Source organism: Accipiter gentilis, chromosome Z, assembly GCF_929443795.1.
Source record: "Accipiter gentilis chromosome Z, bAccGen1.1, whole genome shotgun sequence".
In the NCBI taxonomy this organism is placed as follows: Eukaryota; Metazoa; Chordata; class Aves; order Accipitriformes; family Accipitridae; genus Astur; species Astur gentilis.
The window spans coordinates 38274314-38290258 of NC_064919.1; the positions used below are offsets into that span (position 1 = coordinate 38274314).

Consider the following 15945-nt stretch of genomic DNA (forward strand, 5'->3'; position numbering starts at 1 on the left):
AAAGTTTTCATTTATTACATTAGGATCTCACATTAGTAACATTTAAAAAATTAGTTCACTGGGTTTATTTTCTTTCTACATTTCAGCAATCTTCTGTAAGGAAAATAGATTGGTCTGATTCTCTGGTCTAAGTAGAAGTCTAAAATTTTTCTGATGCCCTAATTCTCGGCACTAATTTGATCCAAAATAGGTTTTCCTGGATTTCAAACAATGAACTTTCAAATACATATCCTCCATGGTATTGTCATAAAAAATGAAACATATCTTAGAAAAACAGAAAGGTTTGAAAAAAAAAAAAAAAGTTAAAGCCGAGGAGACTACTTTTGCTGGTTGTAAGTAATGCTCATGATGAGTAGGGGAATTTCATTAGCTGAAAGTCAGAAGAACTTAAGACTTATAAAATGATGATGAAAATATCAAGTCTCAAATTAAAATAATAGAAATGAAGGGATTGAGACTATGCCATTCAAGACAGTAGGAGTTTTTTCCATTCACTTGAACAGGAGCAGAATCAATTTCTGAAAACTTCTGTTATCAATTACTTGAAAAAAATCTATCACTTCCCAGGGTCAAGAAGAATTTACTGTGAAAGATATCCCTGAACCTAAAGAAGTGCATGTCATAGCTGTCGCGGTAAACGGTACTGACCCACACAGCACAATGGAGCCTCTTAGTACTGCCACAGAAAAGGAGGACTTGCTTTGCACTGGGAGCTGCTTCTAATTTTCTGGGAAAAAAAAAGCTTACTTTGAAGTATTGTAAGCTTGACATTTTTGGCAGGTCACTTGAGGAAGTGCTGGTATGCATTTAAGTGTCTCATGCATCTACTCACTGGTACTCTGTTAGCTTTAATGAGCACATATGTATCTATCAAAATAGACCTTGAACTTGAAAACTTAAGCTAGGCACTTACAGAAACATGTCCTGTCTGCTCTGCCGCTTCTAAACAATCTTTTATCATTGGTAGATGATATAAGCGAGCCTGACACCAAACAGGGGTCAGATACAGTTTCAGGAAACTGTCGTATCCTTCTTCACGTCATTAATAATAGAAGGAGTATGCACAGCCAGGAAGCAGAGGCTGGGGCTGTTTTCGTTATTACTCTCCAGGACAGAAACATGGACTTCTCTGTTTTGCCAAACAACAACCATCCTGACAAATTCCTGCAACTGGAGGTGAAGTCTTTAGTGAAAAACTCTGCCTTTCTACAAGCCAGCTTGGCAAAATTTCCAGAGGCAGCTTTACCTGGAGTGCAGCGGTGGCACAACAGGGTCTATTTACAGGTAAGGTCTAAAAGAGGCTGGCATTTTTCCTGATTTCTCTACCTCATTTCTGTGATCAGGAAACAAATGACATGAGGTTGAGACTCCAGCTGTGGATTCAGCTTCCTGCATCTCTGAATCTGCATCACTAATATCCCTGCAAGTTTTCCCATTGACTTCAGCGAGGATTAGGCTCCAAGAGAAGCGTTACTCTCTTCAGGGCAGTCCGCTGACTTTTTGTCAGTACATTAGGCTTTTGGCTGCTCAACGTAACATTTTCGTAGGATTTCCCAGAAAGTCTACTGATGTCAAATACTGATAAGTTTTACTAAAGGGGCAAATGGAATGTGCTCTCTGAAAGAATAAGAAAAAAACTCAGACTTAAATCTGAAAGACAGGTCATATCCTTCAAACTCGATGAAAAGGCACATTACAGAGAGGGTTAGAGACTCTTCCCAGTGTCTTGCCAGCTTATATATGTCTACACAGTTCACTACAGCTTCCTCTTTATTTTGCCTTGTTTTTCTCATCCTACTTTGACCTTCCTGTTATCCTGACAGACAGCTGTTGAAAGTGTGAAACACACTGACTGTATTAATCCAGGTCATTACATAGAGGTAGCAGCAGTTTCTTGGTAAAAAAGTGTAAATGTGCTCTGCCTAGTAGAGGCCCTGGAGCCGGCGGCGGCGGCGGCGAAGTTCACGTCTGGATCAGCAGCAGTACAGCTGCATCAGCTCACACCCCTCCGGGCCCCACTTGCTGCTCCACGGTGCTCCTTCCCTGCTGCCTGGGGAGCCCCTCGCCTTTCCCCACCCCTAGCACGAGCGAAAGCTCCGAGGTCTGGTTCTTGTCGAGGGATGGAGACACACACAGGCGTTTGGGGGGTGGATGTGGAGAAGGGTCTGCATCCTGAGGATCCTTAAAGTGGGGGTCCAATTCCCCCCAGGGAATGAGGAGTGGGAGCCGAAAACACATCAACCTGGGGGAGGGGAGGGGAGGGAAAGATCCTTGAAGTCTCCCACAGCTACTTCCAGTTTGCACTTCTGCTCTCCCAGACATTTCTTCCCATCGGCTCCCCAAAACACTTTGCGCCCTCCCAGAGGCCATTCCAGTCCTCGCCCACGTGCAGAAGTCCTCCCCCTCCTGACACCCGCTTCCGTGACCCCCCCCTTACCTTCCCTGGCCTCTTCCCCACCCCAGACACCCTTCCCTCTGCCTACCCCAACGCCTCCAGCCGCCTCGGCTCTCGTATTGTATAATCTTTGCTGGCGATTGCCCAAGGAGAGCGGGAGGAGGGGACACATGGTCGCCCGTTGCAAAGAGCCCTAACCAAGGGAAGGAGCCTGCGGCATCCCAAACAATGGGGTATGGTGCAATGCTGGCCTCGCTCCCCACCCCACCTAAGCCCCTCTTTTGTGCAGGAGGGAGGCAGCCACACACAGAGCCTCCTCCGCAGCAGGGAACCTTCTCCCCATTGTTGTTAAACAGGACGCACTGTCACTGAGCCAGGGCTGCAGAGCTGCGGGAGGATTAAAAACGTGTGGGGAGCCCTGTGCTTTTTCGACTTGTGCTTTGCCCTTCGCCACCAGCAAGAGGGTTTTCCTGGAACACTGCTCCCAGCCCCAGGATGGCCGTTTCAAAGGAAACGTCTGCGCTTACCATGTCTCTGAAATGCAGTTTGCTATGTTAAACTGAGGGCACAGCCTATACTTTTAAGTGTAGTCATTAGTGAACTCAAGCTGTCCAGATAAAATTCATTGTGCCTTATTCTCTCTCCCTTATGAGCTCACCTCCTTTCTTCCCTCTTGCTGACAATCAAATAAAGGGAAAAGAACTGATGAGTTCCAGATATTAGAATAAACACGATGGCACGGGGGAGAACTAGTGGCGGAGGAGTAACATGTTTTGCTTTAAGGTGAGAGAGCTAATGGGGTTAAGGGTTAGTTAATTCAGAAACGGAAACGAGACGAGGGGGTGAGGGAGGAGAATTCATTTCAGAACATACGTGTGTGACCTACAGACTCCCAAAGTCATTAAACCTTGAGAGAAATTAATTTTCTTTTAAGAACTATTCCTACTCAGGGCTCCCCATGTAAAGTGACTTCTCAGTGGCGTGTTTGTGGTCTCTTCCAGACCTTTATTATGAGATCACTTAAATTCAAGTGCACTTAAGCGTTTATGTGTTTTCTCCTCCTCTAAGTTTTTAAATTTATTTCCGTTATAAAAAGCAGCTTGACATAATGACAATTCTATTACTGACCAAAAAATTGCTGCTCTTTCTCCTTACTTTCCTCTTCTGTATCAGGCAAACTGAACAGCCACCCTACTTAGTGTATCTTTTCATCATCTACTTTGAATAAAACAAAGCATAAAGCAGTCCAGGGATCTTGGCCATTCCTTGTGAAAAGCAGCATGAAAAGCACAGACCGTTTCTCCTGCAAATGGCTAGCTACTGACTGCTTTCTGATTGCCCTTAAAATTTCCAGTCCTGCTGGACTCTCTGCCCAGCAATATGTTTTAATGCTCAGCATACACCAGATGGTTAATCCCCTATGTATGCTCCTGATAGCCGGGGTGCATTTCTCCCCTGTAGTCTACCTGTCATTTTCTGCAATTTTCTGACTTCTTCTTCCTTCTTGGATTTCCATTTTTTTCCTATTTCTGGAAGGCAGCAGTGAGCATTTGGTCTTTGAACACCATGATACTTCTTCTCACGCTGCTCTTGCTAGGGAATTCGCAACTCTGAACAAATTCTGGCCTACAGGTTTTACAATTATCATGCTAACTGCATTCCTAACCCCTCCTGGTCTCTCTTTCTGAGCTAACGCCTATGTCCTGCCTTTGCTTGTTTCTCAGTGTACCAGGACAAGAGATATCTTTTTTTACCTGTAAGTTCAGTGCTGGGTTACAGTCACTTGTTTGTCCCCTGGCTCATACTTGTGTTACATTCTTCCACTCTTTCCCTTATTCTTCCCTAGCCATCTGAAACTGGCCACAATCAGAGCCACCTGCAAGGTTGGCAGGAGTTTTGGTCTGACACCCTACAGAAGTTCTTATGTAATGCGCTCACAACCCTGCAGGACTCCATTACCAATGACAGATAAAACAGCTTTCTTTAAGTAAACAATTCATTACCAGGACAGAAGTACTCTCAGTGTGGCACAATCAAAATAGTCTGGATGAATGCCTATTCTTCTCTAAACATTCCTGTCACTTCAGCTTAAGTGTTTATATCCATCTACTGATCTCCTTCCTATCCATGTCAGGTGGCTTCCCAGGTTGCTTTGTAGTACTTGATGCTGTCTTATGTCTCTGACAAGCAATTCTGATCCCCTTTCATTCCTTTGATAAGAAAACTTGCATTCTCAGGAATCCTTGATATAATCTGACTTTCAGGTCTGCTTTCCCGTCCTCGGTTCCTCCTTGCCTTCCTGATTGCTTTTCCATGGCATCCCCTATGACATCAGATTTGTTCAGAAAATTCTAAAGAGCTAATAATTATTTATCCTGATAAATGAGCTTTTTTTATTGCTCAAATGCCTAGCAATACTTACACAGTTGTTACAACTAGGAGCTTTTTGTCTGTCAAACCTTTTGACTATCCTAGAAACAGGTCCTGCATCAGAAAAATGCCTTTCCACGTGCTGGGAGAGTCCTCCAGGGTGGGTTACAAGGCTTTTTGCACAACAGTCTTAAACAAATTGCATGCAGATACAATAATCACCTTGCTACCCACTTTCATTACGATCCAGGAGGCTGTTACAAAACAAATCCTGCAGTATCTGGTGACCCTAAGTTTATTAAAGACTGCCCTTGATTAAAACCTTCAGGCATAGCTGCCCATCAACAGCATTTGTCACTTTCATTATCTCCCCCAGCAGCAGCTGGAGATCATGGCTGGCCATGAGACAAGAGGAACTAACTGTCTTTAGAGGGGAGAGTAAAGAAAAATTTGGCTTCCAGGAAGCAAATGCCCTTCATTTTGTAGGTGTCTCTTTGACCTCTTCTTGCAGGTAGATGGACTTGAGACCAAGGCCTAACCTTAACTGTTGATGTCCTGGGTTTGGTGGGCTATTACCTTGATGTCTCATATGACAGACTGAGGAAAGAATGGTTAGACTCTCAGGTTGTTTCAGTGCTAACAACAGTGACAACAGCAGGAACAGAAGGATGAAATCAAGACAAAAATGAGATTAAAATGTTTCTTAGCATTATAGGTTAATTTATGATTTTTATTTATATGTATTGTAATGTACCTATATGCATAATCTGCATAATGAAATAATCAGCAAGAAAAACCTGTTGAGTAAGCACATTTTGACACAGGGATGGAACTAACATTGACTGTCTATAGATCTTAGGCTTTTTACAGAATCCTCTTTTTGTACATGCCAGCTCTCTGGGTCTGTCAAAGAGGGACAAACTGTTCTCAGTGAAACCCAAGTTATAAACTGTAACAGCTTTCTCGCTCATGAGCTCTATGTAGATCAAACAGTTATGTGTTCACAGAGTTGAGCATTTTTCATCTTGTTAAAAGAGCATTTCGTCAACACGTTGCATCTAGTTTCTCAGAGTTCTTCATAACTATTGCTGCTTTGAGTATTTGCTGTTCTTTTCTTCCATTCAGTGAATAGTAACATAAATTGCCTCTGATTTGATCTGTTTCACCCTCATTCACACTGGTCTCTTAGACATAGTGTATATCATATAAATTCTGTAACACATATGGATACCTAAATTTACAGTACTTTCCTCTTTCTTTGAACATTTGCTCCATGAATCAGAATCAAAAGCATAGAAGGCTCTGAAAACTATTTTGACTCTTAAAAGGGAAAACATTCATTTTTTGCTAGAATTAATACTAGCAGGCATATTTTTATTATCTAATCTCCTTCTGTTTCTTTGCTTCTATAAATGCATATGTTTCATGCAATGTTCTTCATATTTTTGGACCTACACTTTTTTTTTTTTTTTTTTTTTTTTTTTTTTTGGATGTGCTTCAAGCTTCTGTCCTTCCTTTTTCCTAACTAGTCTCTAGGACATACCTACTGCAGAAGTTTCACAACCAAGCATTTGCCTGCAATCAAGTGTATTCTTCCAATTAGCTTGGCACTTCAATGTCTGCTCTGTAAAACTTCTGCAAACTATCTCCTACCCCAGATTCCAGTCCAGTTGTCATGTTAAAACCCCATTGCCCCTCCCATCCTATTCCTCCTCCACCTCTGCTCCAGGCTACCACATTCTCCTGTTCTCATGCCCATGAAAAGGAAGGTACTCCAGACAGAAGGGGCAAAAATTTTGCCACAAAGAACTCTCTTTATGAACAAATTTTGCATTGTGCCATCTGTTCCAAGTTTTGGAGCATTTTATTTAAAACAGCTTTAGAAATTACTGTCAAGTTGCATTCTTTTCACAACATTTTAGCCTAGGGAGACCAAGCGTCCCCTGGTGAGACAGTTTATGTTCTTCAACAAAATGTTCTCCAAGTTCAACTATCTAGCAAGCCTAAGGGAAGCATCATTAAGGTCAATGACAAATTTTAAGTAAGAAATGAAATGAAATGAAATGAAATAATAAAATAAAATAAAATAAAATAAAATAAAATAAAATGCAGTCAGAAAGAAATGACAGTTAAAAACACCAGCTTAGCTGAAATCTGGCCGGTACAACCCAGAGGGCTTCAGTGCCAGCTCTAACTGCAATGCAAAGAGTAATATTGCCAGGAGATATGTCAAGGCTAAGGAATGACATATGGAAATTATGAACTAATAGAGGGACTGGGAGGGCACTGAGGATCCACCCACCTACTAATGGTAATTATTGATGGGAAACATGCTTACTCACTTGTGCACGATTTAGTGATAAGAACGCCAGCACAGATGCTTCCTCCTAGGGTTTTGTAGACAAAGGCTGTTGTTTTCTCTTCCCCACCTTTCTTTTCTGAAGGAAACCAGTCCTCCTGCTTCCTTCTACACCTGCCTGCCCCAGTACACGTCTATGCATGTGCACAGGCACTGAGGCATAAAGTAGGTGATGACATGTAGCAGCTGGCTTCCACTGAAAGCGGATTCACTAGCCCACGAAGGGGGCTGAAAATTACTCAAGCAGAAGAAGCCAACAGTTCGCTGTCAGCTTAGGGACCTGCGCTGGCTGATGTGGGATCTGAGCAGCGCCCAGAGCCAGTATGCAGGAGGAGGTGGGCTCCCACCAGAAAGATGGAAGGAGAAGCAGGATGTGCCCCTAGCAGGAGCAAGCCCCTTGTCTCAACATAAAGTTCCTAAGGACAAAGTCGCTAATGGGGAAGTGGTGTTTGCTGATAAGAAAAGTGGAATTTGCACTCTGATGTCTCTGTAGAAGCAGTCCTGAGACACAGGAGAGGTGTTAGCATGAGGCAAGGGCTCTGCCAGAAGCAGGTCTCTCGGGAAGCTGATGCACCACCAGAACTGCAGGTCAGTGACAGATTAATTCAAAGTCTCGGGCACCGAAGGTAGTGGTGAACCCAAATGTTGAACAGCTTGGATTGGACAGTTTGATTGCATTCCTCCATGCAACAGCAGATCAGAAAATACAGTAACTACCATCTTACCAGCTCCTGAAGAGGCTCTTAGTGCCATGTTAAGCAGCAGCTTGAGAGTTCTCAAAAAATATGATCCCACCAGGGTCGTTCATCCTCCTACCTTACCACCCCCCTGTTCTAAAAGGTCCAATTTAATGATTATTGTTGCCGGGATACTGCTCAAATATTTAATTACTTTAGAGTTCTGACAGCGCCTAAATTAAAGAACTCTCTCTCAGTTGAATGAAGGGCCTCTGACATCTTGACATGGGCCTAGCATTCAGCAGTGCCAGCAGAACTGTGAATCACACCCCTGCTCTCTCAGTCAAGGCAGTCACTTACACACCATCACCCCTGTGCTTCATTCTGCTTTGTCCTCACAGCTCTGCTTCTGCATCACACGCCTGTGGCTTTCATCAGAACTGCATCTTCTACCAGTGTTCCACAGCACTGTTTTGCTAAAGCAGAGGCTTTCTTTCAGCAGGCATTATCATGTCAGTTCACATTTGCAAAAGAGTTTTATGTTCAGAATGTACCCACATGCTTTCCCCAGAAGGAAAAAATCTGTCAAGAGTGAACAGTCAGACTCCCTCACTACACTGTAAATGTTTGCCAGAACAAGAAAATTTGTTGCAAGTGTAGTTTTAAAAATTATTCTGTTGTATTACAGAGGATAATTCTGGAAGGGAGCCTGCACTGTAGGTAAATGAAGATGAAAGCCAACTTCTGATCTATCTTGTGCCTTACAGAGAGAAAAGAGAAATGTCACTGAGCTGCCGGGCTTAGACTCTAACAGGGTCAGTCAAGAAATGATAGACAAAGCTCTCGGGAAACACATTACACCCATCACCCTGAAATCCACAATCAAAAGCAATCCCTTGTATAGTGATATCCAGGTGGATGATGACTGGGAGGAGAAGAAAAAGAGCCCTTCCTGGACTGTGCAAGACTATGACAGACACTCACTGCACTCTAACTTGGCCAGCCACATAAAGGTAATGAGCTGTTATGTTGCATTTGAGCAAAGTGAATTGCTTTGAGCTGTGTGGTGTGCACATGAACCACTGTGCTTTTTTTTTTTTTTTTTTTTTTTGGTCGGATTCCAGAAGTAAATATGGGCATATTTGCTGCTGCAGACATGAGACTAACATGAGTCTGATCAGGAAAAGAAGTCTATGTATCAGGTTAGACTCCAGGAATTTCAGTTCTGCAGAACGTGACCTCTGTGACTAAAGAAAGTCTTAAACTGCAACACCCTGCAACTCAGCTTCCCTGCTTATATAGAGAAGAACTATAAATGAGGGACTTAAATACTATATGCCCACTTTAATGGTGTTCATAACATTATTCTGTTATCAAATAACACACATTTTCTGAGCCTCATCCACACTATGCAGGATCCTGTCTACCTGTGGATTGGCACAAACTACTTTTAGTGTTACTTTTGTGAGTTTTTTACTGCTGTTCCTTTTTTTTTTTTTTTTAAGGAACTCAGATCTGCGTTTATAAATTGACATGTCTTCTTGAGAAAACAACATGGTTTTTTCTGGTTTTTTTTTAATCACACTTCAATGCTGGTGTCCTACATTTGGTTCCTGGCTAAAAAGCGTGGTTTTAATTTTCCCCAGTGGAACACTTGCAGCATCTGGCAAGTAGCACAACCTATGTTCAAGTGAAAGTTTCTTGCATTTGTGTTGTGATGCCTCAAATTCATTAATCACTATCTGATGATAGCTAGAATACTTCTGGCTATGTTCTAATGACTTTATGTGCAAGAGAAAGCAACTGAGTTAATCTTCTGGTTTTTCTTCTAGGAAAATCCTAATGATCTACAGTTCTGGATGGGGGATATTTATACACCTGGGTATGATACCTTATTAAAAAAGAAAGAGAGAGAAAAAAAGCATTCCAAATGTTGCCGAATAATCCTGCTCATGGTACTAGCTCTTTGCATCCTGATTACCATAGTCACACTCACCATTTTACTTACTTAGTACAGCCAAATGATGTTGATGGGATTTTTTTCAATAAATATTTTTATTAGGCTATTCCCCTCCCTTGTTTTATTTGAATTCCAATTTTTTGTCACAATTGTTTTGACATCACTATTTTACAATGTTCCTGTGCAGCATGAAGAATTGATCCTGAAAAGAGACAAATCCTCTGAGCACGGCAGAATGTCTACTTATGGGTATAATTAAAAAAAAAAACACTATAAATATGCTACTTTTCTTAGTGCCTTCTTCTTTGGACTAGTGATTTGGGTCAGTGTGTGTGGTGTGGTACACATGGTATGTACAGACAACCAGATGACTGCTCATTCTGCTAAACACCTACCATCCTGTTCATCTTTTTATGATAGCTATTAGTGGAATATAGAAAAGCATGGTAAAGCGGCATTCAAGATATCCCAAAGAATTCTAAACCAAAGATTTACGCGTTACTTAGTGACTGAATGCATTGCTGCAATGATGCAGCACTTAGTAAAAAGCTAGCCTAAATGAATAAATGTTTTCTTATACTTTTTCAGAGGAGACAAACAAAAAACAGAACTCTGAGCTTCTATCAAAAGAATTCCCTGAGACCTGAGATGGGCTTTCTTTATCCCTGTGTCATGTTCTTTGAGCATGCATCACCTCTGTCACCTCAAAAGATGGAGTGCCAGTGTTTTTTTTAATCTGACATGGCAAACTGGAGCAGAACCGGTGGAGTACTAGAGTATGAACTAGAGTTAGAATACACCTCAGAAAGAATAAAGTTATATAGCCAGGCTGCGAAAAAGGGTCTTTGTAAAAATTAAATGTTAAGAGCACTCAGGCAATTAAGTTCGTACACCTCAGAATAATTCAGGAGAATGAAAACATGAGATAAAATGACAAAATAAAATGTGAGTGAACAGAGAGAGAAGAACTTAAATTATCTCTTTTCTTTCTGAAAAATACGGAGTGCTGCAAACCCTGTACACCTCTATATTAGGGTAAGGGGCTATAAATACTACTGAGATGGGGATCTCCCTCACCCACACAAGAAACTCTCACAGATGCGCGAAAGCTGGAAAGTTGGGGTTATATCAGATCTACCGCTCGTCACACAAAAAAATGCTTTGGAATGGGTCAGGAATATGACCAATGCAGAGGGTGTGTATTGCCTCCTCTGAATTCTAGCATGTGCCCTACTTACAGCGGCTTTGCAGTGCTTTAACTCAGGCCAAGATGGACTCATCTTCAAGTACAGCGTGATAGTAAGATAAGTGTGTTTAATTCCTTCCTTCCTCACCTGATCCATGTTTGAATCTCATTTGTGCCGTAGCTCCTCAGGCCCTAGTCTAGCTTGCACCACAGCTGGTTTGAAGAGCCAAGCTAAAAGAGCTTACTGCTTTAGTCTGGTGAGCAGCCAACAGCAAAATTGTGGCGGGAATTTAGTGCATTGGCATAATGTTAGTATCCTTATTGCAAGATTGAACACTGCTGTAAATATACAGGGGAGCACAGTCTCCTGGCTTGCTGCAGTTTCAGTGTAGATGGGTGTTCTTGTCTGAAAGATCAGGCCCATTCAGCTTATGAAAGTAAGAACTTGGGAGCATTTTACAAGACTAATAGCTGACATTACAAAGTAATTATTCGCATTAAAACAACAATACTTAACTGGTTTTTTCCAGCCTGAAGCCCCAAAGCCCAAACATTTGCTTTAAGGGCATTGCATACAATGCAGAGATGCATTTTTGTAAATTATTGAGGCCTGCAGGCGGGAAGCCTAAAAGCAAAGGGCTCTGTAATTTCCAGGAAAACAGCCAATAATGCGAGTTTCTTAACTGCACTGCTCTCTGAGGGTTTAGCAGTAGGGATCAAATAGTTTTCTTCACAAGCCCATTACCGGCTGTTTCAGTCTGGTTTCTCTGCTGTCACCTAGCGGAGAGTCAGAAGAGAGGAAAAGCGTGTCAGGCACGGAGGTGCCGCTTTGGAGTCATTTGCCTTTTTTTGGGGGGGGTGTGGGGGGGGTGTGGGGGGGGAATTTTTGGTTTTCCGCTCGCGCCGCCGCGATGCGGATGCCTTTGCTGACACCTCGTGGCAGAGAGCGGAGGGCCGGGAGACCCCGCCCACCCCCCGCGCCCCGCCCCGCCCCGCCCCGCCCCCCCGCGGCGGCAGCCCGTCCTCCGCCGGCACACGCGTGTTTTCTGTTACGGGTGTGTAAGCGCTGGTGGAAAGCGGGAGGGAGAAAAAGGCCCGTTCGTGCCCTGCGGGAGCGTCTGCCTGGCCTTTAAGGGAGGGGCCTGCGGCTGCGGCTGAACTTGAGAGAGCGTTCGCCGGGGGGTGGCTCATTGTCTGCCCACATGCGAGCTGTGCTCTGGGGGTTGAGAAAACAAACAACAGTTGAATACTTGGGGGGAGGGGGGGGGGGAGACACAAACAAACAAACAAACAACGGATTGAGAGACAAAGGCCTCACTTCAAGGGGGACTGGGGGAGCCCCGGGAGCCTTCCTACGATGTGCTTGGTCTAAAAAGCGCTTAAGGAGACACACCTTCTTTAACCACTTGATGCAATATTAGGTTACGCGTGTTGTACAGGAACAATTTTAATTTTTGGTTGGTAAGATTGCTTTGTTTTGCCTCTTCTACCGTGGTTTTTTTGGTTGGGTTTGTTGGGGGGGGGGGGGTGTCTGTATTTCATTAGTGACAGGGACCGAAGAAGAAAAGTCATCACGTAAGTAACATTTATAAACTAGAATCAGTATTGGAGTCTGGAGAACAGAATGCTTAGTGTCTTCCAAAAGTGCTTTCAAAACTGGATGAATAAAACAACTATACTAGGTAATGGCATTAAAATGGGAGATACACATTTTTTTCCGTGGGAAGTAATCTCTGACATCTACATTCGCTGGTCTCCTCCTGGCCTGACAGAATGCTTACACATACACTTTGTTTGACTTCAGTAGGATTTAAGCAGGTGCTTAAAGATAAGAAAGTAGTCAAATTTGAATCAGAACAGAAGTAAAACTTGGCATGCGTTTAAAATTTTTTATTCCAATGGTAATCAGCTCGAACGGCAGCAGTCTCCTACTTAACAGTCAGTAAAAACACTAACATAAAACAGGAGGTTGATCTATCAGTAGCTTACCAGCACCTACTCAGAAGATGTAGAACAAAGATTCAACTGTGGTAGAATACTGCCTTTGATTGGGAAAACTGGCATTTGCAGTGAGATGTAGCAGGAATTAGCTCTTACAAACTGTACAGCTGCAACCTGTAAGCAAATAAGAGCACTCGTTCACACAGATTCTGCCAACTTATAATTGCAGTTGCTGGCAGTTACTGTATTTCATACGTGATTTTAGAAAAATTAACTTCCTTCTCTCCAGTGAATAAGGATTAGCTTTCAAAACTACCTAAGTGATTGAACTTTATTTTTTATTGGCTTTTAGTACAACTGCTCTCCCAAATCATTAGAGCATCTTGGAAAATTCTGAAGTGGAAATGCCCAACTTTCATCTTCCTCTTCCTCTTCCATTGCTACATTCTTGCTTTCCCAAAAGTGTCCATAAATATGCAACTGAGTTCTCTTGTTACTTGTTTTTAGCCTGTGAAGTTGCTGAACACAGGCTCTTGCTTGGCTCTGGTGCTCCAACAGGCACTATTTGGGGAAATTACAGCTACCACTCTACTGCAGTAAAGTACAGAGCTGGCCCATGGAAAGCATCTTGCAGGGCTTGTTGCTTTAACAGTGTACACATTTTCACAGTTTCCAGCTTTTTTTTTTTTTTTTTTTTTTTTTATGCCAATGGACTTATTAAACAAGACACAGTCTAAAAGATGAAGAGGAGAGGGAAAGATACATTTTCGAGTTTGCCATGGGTAAAGTTGCCTTAGTGACATCAGGATTTGAAAAAGGAAGATGCAAGGTGAATTTTAAGATGTTATAAATTTCTCTGGGCATGGCAGAAGTTACTCCTTCAGTTCTGATGTTCTGATGTGTGAGTGTTGAATTAATATTTATTTGAACAATAAAGAACTGTCACAGCAGAACCTGTGTGAGTGCTAAACACCTCTGTTATCTATCAATGAAAGATCAGGAAGATCCCTACAACTTCCCCTGCCCAAGGAGAGTGCCCCACTGGCTAGTTCAGAGACATTTTTAAGCAGATCAGACTACAGAATCCACTCTAAGGACCTAAATCTGCATGGTTACATTCTTGTAAATGAAATAATTCACTGAAATACAAATTTACAGGGATACTAGTCAGACAAACCAAGCATCAGATTTCCAGCACAACAAATGTGATGTTCCTGTTCACTATTGTCTCATGTGATTTTACTGGTTAGGAGATGCTTCTAGATTTAAAAAGCTAGAGCAGCAGTTACCTGCTGAAACAAGTGACAGGTGTCACATAAGGTGTACCATCCTTTTTGTTGCACAAGATAAATTTTCAAAGTTTTTATATTTTAGATGAATTACACTTTTCAGTTTAACAACAGCACTTTCCTCCTATATAGTTTCCTTTATAAAATGTGCTTTTTGCACTACATATGTTTTTTTTTTTTTTTTTTTTTTTCACAATTTCCTAGAAAGCTTTACCTTGTGGACAAAGAGGGGTACAAATCCAGAGCACTTCTATGGGTTCACAGCTCTGCTGCAACCTTACAGCTGTAACCTGATTATTTGCATTGCATAGGAATGCATTAATAAATAGAAGAGAGACTCTTGTGTCTGTGAGCTCCTCTTTAAATTGAAAGGCTTTCTCAGTTCCAACTATCTCCGATGGCATCGGTTCAGACTCAAGCCACTGCTACAAGCAGACCCAGGGTGCTTGGATTCATGCGTAAGAACATGACATGTGCCATGATTCAACTCATTTCTCAGCAGCCTGGTGGCACTGCAAACCCAGAATTGTAAATTGAGTTTGGCAGGCCTGTGCCCATTTCCAGTCCATTGGCTGGAAGAAGAACAACAGAACAATGGCTTGGAGAAAAATAAATCTATTCATTAAATACTTCTTTCTAAGTCTATGAATCTAAATCTGCAAAAGATTTAACTTGCAGGTTTCAGGGTTTGGGGGCATCCTCTCCTCTCCTCTCCTCTCCTCTCCTCTCCTCTCCTCTCCTCTCCTCTCCTCTTCAGTCTTTCCTTTAAGTTTCCTAGGGTTGGGATTTGTGTTTCTGACAGGTACATTACCTATGCCATTGAGCTAGGCTCAAATCATAAGCTTACTAAGCTGTATCTTGAAAGTGGCCATCTGCCATGTTTGCAGGTGCACAGCTTCTCTAGATGTGTCCAGCTGCAAACAGCAATGGGTGAAGGTTGCAGCTATCCACATAGAATCATCACAGGACAGCCCCTAGATGGATACTTCCCAAACATAAACACTATCCAGGCAGATTTCTGCTGGAGTACAGATGTAGTTCAAGTTTGAACCAAGGTGGAGTCTGAGTGCACATGTGGTTTAGGTAAAGAGCTTTTGAACAGATCCCGCAGATGGTGTGACACTGACTTCTCCCTTTTGCAGCTGCTTTTCAGTGAACTTCTCCCTGGGAGCAGCCAGTCCGGTCCATGGTGTTGGTGCCTCCTGACAGGCAGCCCTCTTCCTGACAGGGGGACTTGTCAGTATTTTCTAGTCATGAAGGCTAAGTTTGTGAATCTCTGCAGCTGGACATGCTTTGCAATGATCCTGCTGCTCTAATGCTGACCACAACACATTGAATCCAAGACTCAGAATATTCAATTATGAATGACATAATTAAGGGGTTTTTTTTTCCTCACCAGACCTAATATAAGTCATCTGGTTGTGGAAAATAAATGCTGGACACTCCTCTGATATATTATGTTCTATTAAATCAACCCAGCAACAAAATACATGTACACAGTTACATTTCAATGCATTACTGAAACAAACTGGCAGACAGTTTTTGTGTTACCTTGAGAGAGGGGAATAGTTAATTCACAGCAGTATGACATGCTGTATTTTCAGAAGAACATGCAAATCCTGAGTTGGTGTGCATTATTTTTTCCACCCACATATTTAGCTTTACAGACAACCCAGTACATGAACCAGCCTTCCCAAAGAGGTCTTGTTTCCCTCTGGGGTTTCCTCTGTGCCAATTGTGTTCTTCTTGGAAATTCTCCAAAAGGCCA

At 42.4% G+C, this 15945-nt stretch overlaps 1 protein-coding gene across 1 annotated transcript; it reads left to right on the plus strand.

Annotated features, from left to right (window-relative positions):
* Positions 1-1119: 1119 nt before the first annotated feature.
* On the plus strand, positions 1120-9813 carry MINAR2 (membrane integral NOTCH2 associated receptor 2). Its single transcript, XM_049796477.1, has 3 exons — positions 1120-1284; positions 8569-8814; positions 9634-9813. The coding sequence occupies exons 1-3, from the start codon at positions 1120-1122 to the stop codon at positions 9811-9813; spliced, it is 591 nt and encodes a 196-aa protein (XP_049652434.1).
* The last annotated feature ends 6132 nt before the right edge of the window (positions 9814-15945 follow it).